At 36.7% G+C, this 15,023-nt stretch overlaps 2 protein-coding genes across 2 annotated transcripts; both read right to left on the bottom strand.

The window, feature by feature from the left end:
- Nucleotides 1-1,269: 1,269 nt before the first annotated feature.
- Nucleotides 1,270-5,163, bottom strand: LOC112511520 (tRNA (carboxymethyluridine(34)-5-O)-methyltransferase). The gene is made up of 2 exons (XM_025117169.1): nt 3,982-5,163; nt 1,270-1,635 (listed from the first exon to the last, which is right to left on the bottom strand). Exons 1-2 carry the CDS (start codon nt 4,974-4,976, stop codon nt 1,545-1,547), a joined length of 1,086 nt encoding a protein of 361 aa, XP_024972937.1. The 5' UTR covers nt 4,977-5,163; the 3' UTR covers nt 1,270-1,544.
- Nucleotides 5,164-9,032: 3,869 nt separating this feature from the next.
- LOC112510857 lies at nt 9,033-14,689 on the bottom strand. Its single transcript, XM_025116205.1, has 6 exons — nt 12,791-14,689; nt 11,536-11,591; nt 11,189-11,419; nt 10,815-11,106; nt 10,434-10,630; nt 9,033-9,393 (listed from the first exon to the last, which is right to left on the bottom strand). Exons 1-6 carry the CDS (start codon nt 14,687-14,689, stop codon nt 9,240-9,242), a joined length of 2,829 nt encoding a protein of 942 aa, XP_024971973.1. The 3' UTR covers nt 9,033-9,239.
- Between the last annotated feature and the right edge of the window lie 334 nt (nt 14,690-15,023).

Raw genomic sequence — 15,023 nt, 5'->3', positions numbered from 1 at the left:
GCATTTGCTTATCAAGTAATATTACTTTACCGGATGTAGCAAGGACTAAGAATCTTATCTGATAAAACCGAAACAAAAACCAAGAGTCTTATCCAGTAAGTGAGAATGACGACTTTTACTATAGTAAACGCTTACCGGATAAATTGTTGCATACAATATCGTTTTGGTGGACTATAATCTTACCTCGTAAATAAATAATAGTATTAAATTTAACCAATGAATACTTATCAAGTAAGTATTTGGTAAACGACCCATTAGTCTTGGAATATTTTTATTTGCTAAATTTTAATTTTTGATAAAACTTTTTAATAGTAAAGTACATTTATCATCCATGTGGTTTGTTAGAAATTACAGATTTCGTTTTTGTGATTTTAAAAATATGGTTTTCATCCCTATTGTTTGCTCTTCATTTTTATTTTAGTCCCTAATACTAACTATTTCTTTTAAGAATGAAGGAATAAAATATAAATAAATTATAAACCACGATGATGAAAAAAATCAATAAAGCTTAAATCATAAGAACAAAAATAATATTGAATTATAAACCATGGGGACGAAAAATCATAATTTCAAAAGCACAAGGACAAGAATAGAAATTTTCAACAAACCACAAGGACGAAAAATGTAATTTTTCTCTTCTTTTTAATATATTATAAAATATCATTTTCTTAAGAGTAATCTAACAGGTTTTAAGAATTTTCACGATATCAAAACAAATGTCTACTACTCTGATAAAACAACACTGAGGTATAATATGCGCAAATGTAGCCCCTCTCAACACGGGACAATTTGTACCAATCGAGTCTATATTGAAAGAGACGTATTAGTTTCTCCTCAATATATATTGAAACTAGAGAAGCACAAAATTTGGGCCTTTTAAACCTGTTTTTAGTTGGAAAAAAGACCCAAACTATTTTAGGGCCAGGTCGGGCTGATATGGGCTTCGGGGTTAAAAAGGGTCCGATCAAATGCACAAGGACAAGACCTTCCAAGCCCTTTTTTAGTGAGAGAAAAAGTGTCAAGCGTTTTCACACACATGCCCTAGGCTTTGTGGTTGAAAAAGGACTTAATCGTGCTTTTCCAAGGCAAGATTTTGGAGCGCAGCTGCCACCAAATTTCCGCCAAAGCAAGTTTGAGGCTCACTAGGCCCTAGCTTTTTCAGGTCGGACCTAAACCAAGGTTCGAGCTTGGGCTTTTCGTGTATCTCTGGTTGAAACCTCCCTTCTCTACTCAAAGCCCAGCAATCTAATGTGTTCCATATACCCAAAATGAAAATTGAACATTGAAATATAACATCATTTGAGATATCAAGTTACGAAAACAAAATTTTCGACTAGCAGAATTACAAAACCTCTACACCCGAAAACCAGGAGTTGACATGGTACAATATGTGTACAAATCGGGAAATCGAAGACATCAAATGCCAAGTGCTCAAAAGAAGCAGTTTTCAAATGGTTTTTCTTTTGATCACTTTCTAATGTTTTGCTAACCGTTAGCACCTTCCATTGTTAAGGTTCGGTCTTCAATCAAAACGGGTGATTTAATTAACATGAAGTTTTCTCGAGAACGACACACCAATTAGACTTGTCGAAAAATTGATCCACAATAACCGCATTCTTCATGCCAGAAACCAACCTGGCAAAAAGCAGAAAAGAGTTGGGTTGTCAATAAAATACATAAAACAAAATAAGAAACATTAGAAGACGCCAACTTGCTGTTGTTAGTGCATACCATGGATAGAGGTGAACAAAAAGTAAACGGACCAATGGCTGGACCAGATCACCAGACCGGCACAGAACACAGCGGTCCTGGTCTAGTATCAAATCTCATCTACAGTTAAGGACCATCCAAAGATTGGTTCAACCCGGCTGGTCTCCAACACATGCCCAGAATCTCTAAAGGGTTCATCTTTGGTTATGGACCATCCAAAGATTGGTTCAAATATCTGGCCCAAAGACTTGCTTAGAATCGTAAAAGGGTTCATATATGACTAAGGACCATCCAAAGATTGGTTCAACACAGCTGGTCAAAACACTTGCCCAGAATCATAAAAGGATAAAAGGGTTCATCTTAAGTTAAGGACCATCTAAAGATTGGTTCAAGCCATCTGGTCCCCAATACTTGACCAGAAGGGCCAGTCCTAAAAGATGGTGCTAGCATAGCAACTACGAATAACTGATCCTAACCAATCTGGTCCAAAGACTATCGATTCAGTTTCTTGTGCATCGTGGACATAGGGTCAAATCTAGAACATTTCTAACATGCAAAATATTTATATTTAAATAGGTCTGATATTGTTTGATAAACACCACACCATATAAATCATGCACAAAGTAAGGTCTGGGAGAGGTAGGATGTATGCAGCCTTTCCTCTACCCCAAAGGGTAGAGACTAGAGAGGCGGTTTCCGTGTAGAGAGGTTTTGAGAAAACGATTTTGTGACAAAAATTTGGATCATATTTAGTGACGATAAACACGGAGGTATCACCTCGTGGATCAATATCAATACCATCACAATTGTTGCCATTTTCATGGGGAAAAGGAAGTATATGCTAGTAAGTTCATCTATCTTAAACCAAACCAAACAGACACAGTAAATCCCAGTCGAAAGTAGGTTTCTTAAATTGGTATGTATTATTGTATATGGTCATGTTACATAGAGCTAAAATACCATGCCCTATATATGATTGTCCACGAGCAAATTAGTTTTAAAAAGAAATAGTACAGAAGGAGAAACAATCATAACGCTTAGATCCGGTTCTACCCAAACTTTTATAGGTTCACCCCAACAAAAGAATTCTTTGCAACCCAGGATTCATACGGCTCGGCAGTCAACTCTTTTTGTATCCCATTTGAATCTACCATATCTAACTGAATCGAAAGTTCGATTTCATCTAAACTACTCATTTTCAAATGATATCCACATTGTTAACGGGTGTTGTCGGGTCGGATGAATTCAATAATAGACGCCTGACTGAAAAATTATCTACCTAATCCAATTATAACTATATTTCTTACTGACAACTGAATCCGATTTTTCCCATTATTTTCATATCTCACTTTTGCTAAGTAATGGGGAAGAGGAGACCAACGTCTTGGACCTAACGCGGGATCCACTCAAGGGCCTACCACTTTAGGTGATAATTTCCACAAGCACAAATTCTACTTATCCTCCCCTGTTCCGGTCATAGAAATAGGAATTCAATAAACTCTTAGAATCTTTGCTATTAACTATTAAGCTATTCATATCCGGAATAAATACTCAACCGCTTGTGAACCTTCGGGTACTGTTTTATCCCAATTCCATTCATTTAATATCCTTTTGGTGTCATTGACATAACAGATGTCATTGCTATTCTATCTCTTTCTATTTCTTTTCTCAAGATTAAACATGATACCATAAAAGGTTAGGAAACGGGGAGGTGGGGAAAGGAAGAATGGTACCAAATATGAACGAGAATGCGACTTCTCAATACCAATTACCATCCAAGCATGAGTTATACGTTTTGGCATTTAAGCTCCAATTCTTTTTCGTTAGAATCTATAGAACGAGAAAGTATTGTGAAATCTTGATTATCAAATTCTTCATTTATCAGCTATTCACGTCCTAAAATGCTATAACCATTACATCATTTGAATTCTTTGTTGCATTACTTATTTCCAGCCAAGGTTTCATTCCTAACAAATCCCCTACACATTCACATCTTTCAAACGGTTTCATTATTTTCTACAAATGAAATCTTTATGCCAACAACTCTTTTGTAATCAATGAAATCCTCAAACTGTTGCACACTTGCAAACACAACTCATTGCCACAAAAGCATGAATTTTGCATCCAAATCCGATAATTGTCTGTGTTCATGGCTAATTAAACAAAGCAAGCTGAAAACACGACGCTAATTCATCAACTTATACTACACACGGCAATGAGATATGCATAAAAAAACAGTCTTTATAAGTAATATACGAATAAAAACATTACCTTTCAAGTTCCCCTTGACCAAACACATGGTAATACCTGTCATACACTATCGCGCCCTTATTATCATCTTTTCTTGCAAGACCATTCTCAAGTGCACCAGCCGAAGCTCCACTCACTTCAGCACGATGGTAAGGCAAATGCCAAGGTACAAAGTACTCCTGTTGCTGGTCCGTTTTATCTCCATTTTCGATACCCACAAAGCAATCCTCTTTGCCTTCACTCACATTACTCGAATCTTTGACTTCTTCCTCTGAAACACTCACCTCAGTTTCAGGAATGCTTTCTAACGTAACCGAAGAAGAGCTACGCACACGTGGACTACCGGGTCCAATCCATTCTTCTAAATACTTTCCGGTTAGTGGGGTCCATTTATTAAGTAAAGATGCATCTTCTTGCTCAACAGCCCAAACAGTAATCAAGATATGCCCACCTTTTTTCACAATTCTAACCAACTCATCAATGGCTTTCTTCCTCCTATGCTCAGTACTAAGATGATGCAAAACAGCAATCGAAATCGCAGCGTCTCCATACCCGGTTCGATAGGGAAGATTCACAGCATCTGCTACTAAAACCTCATGGCCTCTATCATTACAGATCTGAATAAGGGGTGCACTAATATCACAACCAATGAAAACACAATCAGGATTCAGACCTAAATACTTGCCATTACCACATCCTGCATCTAAAATTACAGACCCAGATGGCAGATTGTTCAAAAAAGCCGAAACTTTTGGCCATTTCGCAAAACGGGTTGCACTGAAATGAGGAGCAATTGCATCATACACACGATGAACATACTTCTTTTCGATTTCTGGGGTTGATTGAACACTCGAAGAACATTTCGCATCTGGGTTGAGTGGGGATGATACACTTGACGACTTCTTTGTTTTGATTTCCTTCATAGTTGTAGTCGTAAATTGGAGTTTTCCCGTATGACTGCGAAAGGTAGAAGCTAGAAACTGATGCGGTTTTGATCTTGTAACTTGTATAAGCATCAATTTTGAAACCCTAGAAGAGAACCCAAAAGAGATAAATGATGAATTTTGCAAAATGGGAAGGATTGATTATGTCATTGAGCCGCCAAATTGATGTTTCAAGATTATTAAACCCTAGACTTCTTCGGCACAAAATCCTCCATGTTCTCTTGTTTCTTTTGTCTCTTCTCCTAACCCAATGGATGAGATCAGACACTCTTGGAATTTAATCAATGGAATGCAACTAATTTCAGGGGTGTTTGGAGTCTTGTATCTTGTTTTCTTATTTAAGGTGAAAAAGATCAAACCTTCAAAAACAAAATTGTTATAAAATGATTAATCATCGAGAATGTCTTACCGTGTTTTTTATAACTGAATATTACTTTAAAACACGTACATTGTAAACAAATAAACTATATATACCGCCTATGCAAATTGTAATACATTTACTAGCTTCGCAAGCAATGGAACGTTAATGCTGACTTATCATCTTATACTGAATCTCAACAACGTCGCACCCAACAGGGTCTAAGCGACTTCATGTATGACTTAAGAAGTGGCTTTTTGTCCTCAATTCATTGAAGGCGAGTTCAAGGGGAACTCACCTTGACTCAGCTTGCCTACTTCGTTTCTTTATGATTCTATTGGCAAGTGTAAGCTTATGTTAGCCATTATATTTGAGAGTTTAGAAGGGAATTCACGATTGGTCTCGACTAAAATGCATAGAGATAGCATGTGTGACATGTGTTGCAAAATTGATTTTGGGTCGTGAGAAATCACTATAGAACTTTGGACGAAAGCCAATATTAGGTAAGAGTTCGCGTTCCTTAAGTAACATTTTGACCTTATATGCATGGGTATCATGAAGTTCGCTCAAGGATGATCTCAATTCACACCCTCGATTGAGCCAGAAATAGAGAGCTTATAAACCTAGAGAAGTTGTAATGTCCTGTACATTAAACACGATAATGAACGTACCTTTAAAAGATGTCAGTTACCGAATTAGATGAGCAAAGGCATTGCCCCTATAACCCCGTAAGGGGGCGCAAGTGCAACCCCCTTACCCCTGCCATATGCAACATCCAGTGAACTCTAGGTTCTAGCTAGCTTATACAAATGTACACTCCACACGTTCTAACACATATTATAGCTTAACTACGAGCCCCTTCATTTTATTGTGAATCCAATAACATAAAATGATCAGATGATTCACTAAAATCACTAATATTGTGCACTTAAAATGTTGTTCTTACATATTAGACATATAACTTAAATATCCAATGTTTGTCATCCTTAAACAACGTCTAGACATTTCAAGCCTTAATTCATGCATTTATGCAATGCTCATACCACAACCACTTAAATGGCCATTTTATAGTCAATTCACGACATTAAGGCCTCCCACTACTCTCCAAATCTTAAACGAAATGCTTTTAGTCCATCACATGCTACCTAGTGCACGATCAAACACGAGTTTTGTACAGAGGATTTACTTGGACTTGATGAAGTACTTGTTTGTTCTTGACTGCTTTTATTGCCTCCTTTTGCTCTAATACTCAGTATTTCTCAATTCTTTCACAAACTTGATTAACAGTATGAGATTGAGCAAATTACAATTTTCTCTCAATTGTTGCCACTTCTTTCAGTGGTTTCTTCATCAACCACATTCATTTGAAGGTCTTTATCAACTTGTTCGATCAAATAACATTCAACCCCTTATCCAGACTTTCAAAGAATTGCATAACAAGTCCTTGTTTTTTGCTTATCGTTATTTTAGGGAGTTACATTGATTAAGTTTGTGTTTATGCTTTTGTCAAGTTTATTTTCATTCTAATTGTCTGTTAAGATTAATCTAGAACGAGATGTTAGAGTGTTCAATTCAAAAATGGGCTAAAATAAAACAGTAAAACTTAAGTGACTTCATTATTTCTCAAATAGGGATTAGGTTTCTGTTGTTGAAATCAAACATCAACAATCTTTTATCGTTCCTACTTGCAAGTTGCAATTGACCCAAACTTTTATGTAGTTTTTTGACATGATTCTTGACTTGCCTTGCATATTAGGTTCAAAGTTTTTGTCAAACTATGTTTTTATGATGTTTAACCTTATGCCTATTGAACTATAATCTCATGCTTGTTCAATGTTCTGTAAATGCACCCATAATCCATTCAGTGTTTATAAATTAGTTGAGAACGTTGTTTTGCAAGTGTATCTCGTAAGTTGTAACGGTATCATGCCTTGTCCAAAATGAATATTATTAAAAATTTGGAAAAACAAATTTACTGTACCTTAATGACAACTTTCTCAACTAAAACCATATCAATACAGAAAAGTAACAAATGGTATTAAGAAATGCAACCTACACTAATGAAATAACCAAATTTTACAAAAAGAGTATGACGTCATCTTTTGGAGCATCCTCACTGTACTGATACCACAACCATCATGAAGGAGATAAATCACACATCACGAGGTCAGGTGGTGGTGCCTACTGGCCTCAGTTATTCTGATAGAATGCCCAACCCTTTACGTACCAAGTACATAACCAAGTTCAAGAACATGTGATATTTCTACATATCTTAAAAACATATGGAGACTTTCATACAACAATGTTTAATATCCTGAATGAAATAAATAATGGCATCCTTCCACAAATTGTAAACACCTACTCATTCAATTTGAGACAAATTGCAGTCTTGGAATAACAAGAGTACATTGCTAGTAACAAAACTTCACGATCTATCACAAGCATTATCATTACAAGGTAAACATAACAGTCAACCAACAAAAGACAATTGATAAAGCATGTAGTTGAGAAGAAACAAAACTAAGGGGTTGCTTACTACAGGTAAAAAGAGCTTACCCTATCAAAGATGTTGTTTACCAAATCCCTCTTACCGGTCCATGATGTTGACCGATATATTGACCTAGCAAGCTAAGAGAGGGACTCTTGACTCTTACTCGGTCAATGATTAGTGTTGACCCAGAGTGCACTCTTCCTCGGTTAGCAGTTACCAATTTCTGTTGGTAAATAACCCTTAAGCTTCTTTCAATATCAAGAATACAATATTAAATTCCAGATACAAACCATTGGGATGTTGTTGCTTTACATTCGATGATTCTGACTACTCTAAAGATACAATTGTACTGAAAACATATTGAAATAAGAATACAAGATTATCCCAAATGATACAACTTTACATAGAGCATGGGGTCAACCAGCCTCAAGACATAAGGGCAAGAAGATTTACAGTTGAAAATGGGGAGTGATGCATCCCAAGAACTAACCGACAGAAGCCTTCGGGGGAAAATGGATCCATGGACATGATATATAAATAATAAACTCTAATTTTAATATAATCCAATCTCTTAACCAGACCAAAGAGTAGATTAGGAGAATTAACTTAAGCGACGAAGAATTCGTGTGAGAATAAGAGTTAATGTGAGAAGTGTAAGAAGAGATTTGGACCCTTATCGCTTTTAATCTCAAACCAACCCATGAATCGCACTTTAGAAGGGAGTTGATCCGGTGTATCTCATTACACTTGATCTATTGTTTCTCTTCAATTAGGATTAATCAAAGGGTGGAGATCCCTTCTTACCCTTCTCACCATAACTTTCATTCTCATCGGAATCGAACCCTAACTCAAGTTGCACAAATAAGAAAAAAATTTGTGAAAAGTGGACATGTTGCGATGTTTTCTTCTAAACTAAAACAAACCTAACAAATGCAGTATATCCCACCTGACACGTAGGGTTTGGAGGTAAGATGTACAAGATCTTTACCTCCGTCTCAAAAGACAGAGGGGTTGCGTCCAAGTTGTTCACTAAGGATAAACAAGGGGTTATTTAGTAGAAATAATCTTCTGACTGATTTTTTAAATGCATGACTTTCTGACAGATTTTGAGGCATTCTTGTGTTTGGAATAGACATTCTTCTGCCAGGCAGCTCAAAAGGTCATTACAAAAATCTGTCAGAAGCTTATTCTCCTAAATAACCCATAGACAAAAGAGGCAAACTGTAATCAAGTCATTTTACCAAAGTCCATGGCATGAGTGGAAAAAAATTGCATACAGGCATAGACCCTCTTCTGAAAACACCTCCCTTCCCTACCCCTAAAATTTTCACAATTGGGTGGGGGGTATATATGAACAAGATTTACAACAGAGCTCTCATGACAAGTACCTGCAATTCCATTGGAGGGCTGAATTAAGGAACTTGAAGGATGGATTTTCTTGACCTGTATTTGTTTACAATTCCAATCTGAGTTGCTACAGCTGATGTTAGCTGTTCAATCTCCAATCATAAGGCTGATATACCACTTTTAATTGAGTGCTATCAAGCAATTCCAATAGAGTTCGTGTCTTTTCAACTTCCAAGTAATTTGAAGCATGTTTCAGTACCTCCACTTCATTCTTCCCAAAATCAACACTATACCTGATAAGTAACAAACATAAGTCCTCTTCATGTAAGAAAAAAAATGAAAACAAATGATGTAGCTTAAATTCTAAATAACTCCAAGAATCAAATGGGATCCGAACATTTGAAGTATTAATTCAGATATGAATACAGTAATTCATGGTATAAAGTTGAGAAACATATAATTGGCTCTATAAATTTCTTGCTAAATATGAATATAGCGCCATTTGTGGTTTTACAGGTGTTAACATAGTTTAGTATCTTGCAAGTATGAACTGATTCACAAATGAAGAGAACAGAAAATGGCTCAACGAACAAACCACTCTCTCTGTTTCAACATTTGGCTAAAACATAATAAGTCTCTTTTAACTAATGATCAAATACCTAAAATACCTTGAAGTTATTGCTAAGGTTAATTGGTAAATTTTGATTGAAACCTTAACAAATACAGAAGCATTGCTTTTTTGGGGGATGCAGGGAGTAAACCCAACCCAACCCAGTATACCCCACACGAAAGTAGGGTCTGGGGCCTAGGGGTGTGATGTATGCAGACCAAACTTCTACCCCAGCTAAATCTGTGAAAACCTCCGGTGCATGCAAAAGTGTGAGCGAAAATGAAATAAGTACCAAGACTAGTAAATAGCAAGCAACAGGAAAAAAGAAAGAAAAATAGACACATTGGATGGAGGGAGTATAAAATAAAATATGGCAAGACACCTTCGTTATGACTTATGCCATGAAAGTTTCACGCTTCAACAAAAGGGCCTTTGGCTTAGTGGTATCTGCCTTGCTAGTAGAGCGTAGTCTCTACCATAGGTGAGGAGGGTGCATGAGTTCATTTGCCGTATATAAACATTATATACTAAAAAAAGTTTTACACTTCATCATGTCACAGCTCACGGTATCAATTAGCAGACATTTCTAGTTAGAAGATACTTAACCCAATCTTGGACCAGCTTATTCTATACATCCGAAAGTGTGAGCGTGAATATAGATAAACGGTTCCCAATGCAAAAGTACAAAAGAGATAACTAATAAACATTTCTTTCATTACTTACCATTTGAGTATTTTAGTAACTGATACGGTCATGGAGTCCAAATGCAGTATGAATGCCCCACTTTGTAAGAAGTCACGAGCAGCCTCCGACAACTCCACGTCAATGTTTTTAGAAGAATAGCATCGAAGAGCAGGTGCAGATCGATTTCCAGAAACCAATGCAAAGTGGATAAGAGGCTCAGGATAGGGAAGAGACACCTGAAACATTTATATATCTATATAAACAACTCAATGAATTCTTTGTGCCAACACAGAATCAAAAAATTTCACTCGGTTGTAATATAAGGCAAAACTAACAAAGTTGCAGTTACAAACTTGCATGCATCCATAATTCAACTATAGAAGTAATTCAATCATCTGAAATAGCAGTTGAATGTGTCACCTTAAAGCGCTTATCTGTTATACCAAATGGCCTGATGAGAGTATATGGTGGCCTCTGGTTGGATCTTAAAATGCCATTATGAATGTCTGAAAGCGAATATGCACACCCACCAATAACATATTTGAAGTCATTAAGCAATCTTCTTCTATCCAATGCTCCTTCGGGATGACCCCACACGAGTATTGCATGAATAGCCATCAGATTGTATAGATTGATAAAGAAGGCAAGTCTTTCCTCCTTGACCATTCTATTGAGGTCAACTCTTTGAAGTTCTTCTGCAATCCTTAAATACCTATAATGGATGCTTCAAGTCAATATATAATCATCCATGTGGTCAAATTAAAACTGTTAAAGCTTAAAGAACATTAACCAACCTTGCAAACTCCTCACTCCCATGGATGGTTCTATAATCAACACGCTTTCCATCCTCTGACGTATAGGCATCAATAATGGCATATAGCAAACATTTTAGCCTATAAGAAAGTTGTACAAGAGGCTGTCGCTTCAGTTGAATAATACCCCTTGGAATGTTTTGACATTGACTTATTACAGGATCTTGATCCAAAAATCGGTAAAGGTGATTCCCATCTTCAAAAGTATTCTCACTATGTTTAGGCACAAAATGTTGTAAAAGAAATATCAACTTCCCGTCAGAAACAAAAGTAAAAGGATAGAAAGGGGCGAAGGGAATGTGAGCTCAAAGAAACATACGAGTACTCACTCAAGAACATGCCGAAAGAAAAGTTCCTTAGAAAGTTTGCGGGCGAATTCAATAGCCTATTTGGAATTAAAGAAAAAAAATTAGAGCACTTCGCAATTATGACAAACTATGGCATATAACATAATTACCACCAAGTTAAAAAAATGTAAAACTAAGGACACACTTGCTAACTAAGCATTACAAACATCTTGAATCCACACATAATATTTCATGGATTCGACATTCATTTCAACTACCAAAAATACAATACTAACTTGTCGATGAGATCTTGTAAGAAAGTTGTAGACATTTCTTGTCCGTAACTTAAATCAAGATTCATTTGTTAACAAACATAAACTTCTCATACAATCGGCAAAGCAACAGGCTGTTATAGATCATACCAAAAACTCTTCTGTAGCTACCTGTCAACCTACCTACCTATATATATATATATATATATATGTAAACACTTTGCATAGAAGCCTAGCAAGAATTAAAGCTAAAGTTGAAAATGCTTTTCTTTTTTCTCAAAAGAAAACAATAGTAGTACAGAAGTCCCACAAACAGGGCGTACTTAAGTCACCTGTGCCTGCATTAGATACATAATGCATCACACCCTATGTTTAAACCTTCACAATGGAACTTTAAAAGAAAGTTTCCTACCCCTTCTTAAGTAGATGGACTTCACCTCGTATTTGGTGTAAATCATAAACTCCCTATATATTTTGCAAATTGGTTTCATTTATCATAATAAAATTACAACTTAAGCATTTGAAGTAGGAAGGAGTACAAAGAAACCAGAAAACACCAATAACATCCAAAATATTTACCATATGTACTAAGTTTAAAAACCCAATAAATAGTGCCCTATGGAAGTGCCAGTTCAATTGATGCTAACATCATTTCTAGCCAGGTGTGAAGATCACTAGCAAAAGATTATGAATTTCTTTTATAACCTGTGTTGACAGCAGCTTATTTTAACCACAAGTGGAGAGCTGAGACGCTTAAATTTAAGCCGACTAATAAAAATAAGAAGTTTGTGGCAAATCCACAAAGATGCTGCTTCTATGTGTTCCAAGAAAAATTGGTAGAGGTAAAATGAATTTGTACAGAATCAAAGAAAAAGCAAAACCTGCTTTAGGTTTGTCAACAAAAAGAGCATCCAATAAGCATGGAAATGAAGGTGGAGGAGATAAGTTGTAGGAATCTAATAGAAATAATTATTTCAAGCCATGCAAATTAAATGTGCAAGATAGAAAAAGAAAAGGTATTGTACCTCTTCTCGTTCCAAGTATTGATCTTCTGTTAAGAAATCTACAGCTTCTGAACCCAGAAAGCAATTGGTTATTCTGCGAAATTTATAAAATCGATCCTTAACAACAATCGATTCCTTCATATTCCTGACTATAACTGCTAGTTCATCTACAACACCGCTACTAGACACATCATCTTCGCCTGAAAATGGTGGTAGAGGAGCTTTAGGTGATGGCCCTTCGGTAGTTACATATTGTATTTTCTCCTTAAGCTGACCAGACTCATCCAAAGCCTTTAGCTCATTCAACCCTCCAATAAGGACCTGATTGAAAAACACTGCGGGGACATCTGAAGAGCCAGTGATCTTTTCTAGCTCCAGTTTTCTACTAGGGTATACATCTATGTTTATTTCAGAATACCTGAGCCTTCTCTTACGTAAAAATAGCCTTGCCTCTTTGCAATCTTGGCACCATAACCTCGTATATAATACAACTCTTCCTTTCATTGCTATTGAGTCGAGTGACTCAAGGGCCACCTCCTTTAACTCAGCTTTGTTTCCCTGATCCTTTTCAAGTGAGATTCCAATAAAGCTTAGAGCTCTCCATCCACGTTTCTCTAGTGTTGTCTGACTGACTAGTTGGCTTTCTCCTTCACTTGAATTTACCTCCTTATCATTCTTGTTTTCACTGTTAATATCCTTGTCTTTATCATCAGGATCATTATGTCCATCAACTCTTCTAGAAAGACGACGGAAAACGTTGGAGACTGCCAATAAGCTCTTCAATTTTACAAAATTTGTGAGAGCTGCAGCCTTTCCAGGCCAAGCAGCACTGTTAGCTTCCACCTCAGGTTCCCGAATTCCATTACGTATAGAGCTTTCTTCCTCCTTGCTAGAAGTATTATCCTTGACGTCCGTTTTGATATCCCCTGTTTGTTCAGAGGAGGAATTTTCAGCGATCCCCTGCCGATCATTCAAGTCATCACCTATCTTTTCACCATACTCTACAGAAGTGGCATGGCTAACATCCTTCGGTTTTATGTGCATAGAAGCTTCATCTTCAGATTCTTCCTGAACATGACGCATCTCCATTTCCATCTTTTCACCAGAGTGATGGTTGACTGTGATAATTTCAGAGGAGGGTTCCCTATCCTCCTTATCCTTCATGTTATCCAATATCTCACCCTCTTCAGAAGTAGAATCAACCGTAGGTTTATTTATGGAATTATGTTTTTCCTGGTCTTCCTTCTGAATATCCGATTCAACAGTGTGAGCATCGACTGAATTCTCAGAATTTGAGAGCTGAATTGGAGAAGAGGATGTATCGTTATCAGTAAAATTATCCTCTTCCTGACTCCTTATCTCAATATCAGTTGCAGTAGAACCAAGTATAGTATCAGTTATAGAATTTTCCTTCTCCTGGCCTTCCTTCTGAATATCTGGTTCACCAGTGAGAGTATCGATCGAGTTTTTAGAATTTGAGAGCTGGAACGGAGAAGAGGATGTGCTACTATGAGTAGAATCATCCTCTTCTTGACCTCTTACCTCCATATCAGTTGCAGTATCCTCAATTTCACCATCCACCAAATGGCTCTTACTAGAAGTTTCTATTTCCTGGTCTACTCTATGAATGCCAGATGCCAGCTCCTGGCCATCAGCTGTAATTTCCTCAAGTTCATTGTTTAACAAATGTTTCACAGTTGAAGATTCTACATCCTTATCTTCTTCATGAATTTCAGGCGCCTTTTCCAGGCGTTCTTCGTTGGTATCAGTAGGAGTTCCCACCATTTCGTCATCTGATAACTCGTTCTTAGTAAGAGTATCTATGCTATGATCTTCCTCCTCGGGTGCATCTACATCCTTCACATTCTCAGGAGCCGGAGAACCCACTAGTTCTTCCACAGTTGAGTCTTCCTTCTCCATAATATCAAGAAAGTTTAGAACCAAACCATCTAAAAGATTGCACCCAAGTAATGCATGACCACTCGGCTGCTACTATGACAGTTGTTAACTCTGAAGAAAACTGTTGAAAAACAAGAACCAAGAACATTTCAAAATTTTGCAGAGATTAAGCCAATTAGTATCATTAAAAAATCAGGTACAACACAATCATGTATGGTTTTATATTCTAGTTTAGAATGGCAATATAATCTTGCGCCCATATGAGCAACATTCATTTTATTTTTTTAACCAACGTAGGGCCTATCTGTGAGTAGCTTACTGAGCTTAATTGGACCCACAGATTATTCGGTCAGCT

The sequence above is a fragment of the Cynara cardunculus genome (genome assembly GCF_001531365.2).
Source record: "Cynara cardunculus var. scolymus isolate 2C chromosome LG 4, CcrdV1, whole genome shotgun sequence".
NCBI lineage: Eukaryota > Viridiplantae > Streptophyta > Magnoliopsida > Asterales > Asteraceae > Cynara > Cynara cardunculus.
The sequence above is the reverse complement of the archived record's forward strand: the minus strand, read 5'-3'. Positions and strand labels throughout refer to the sequence as shown.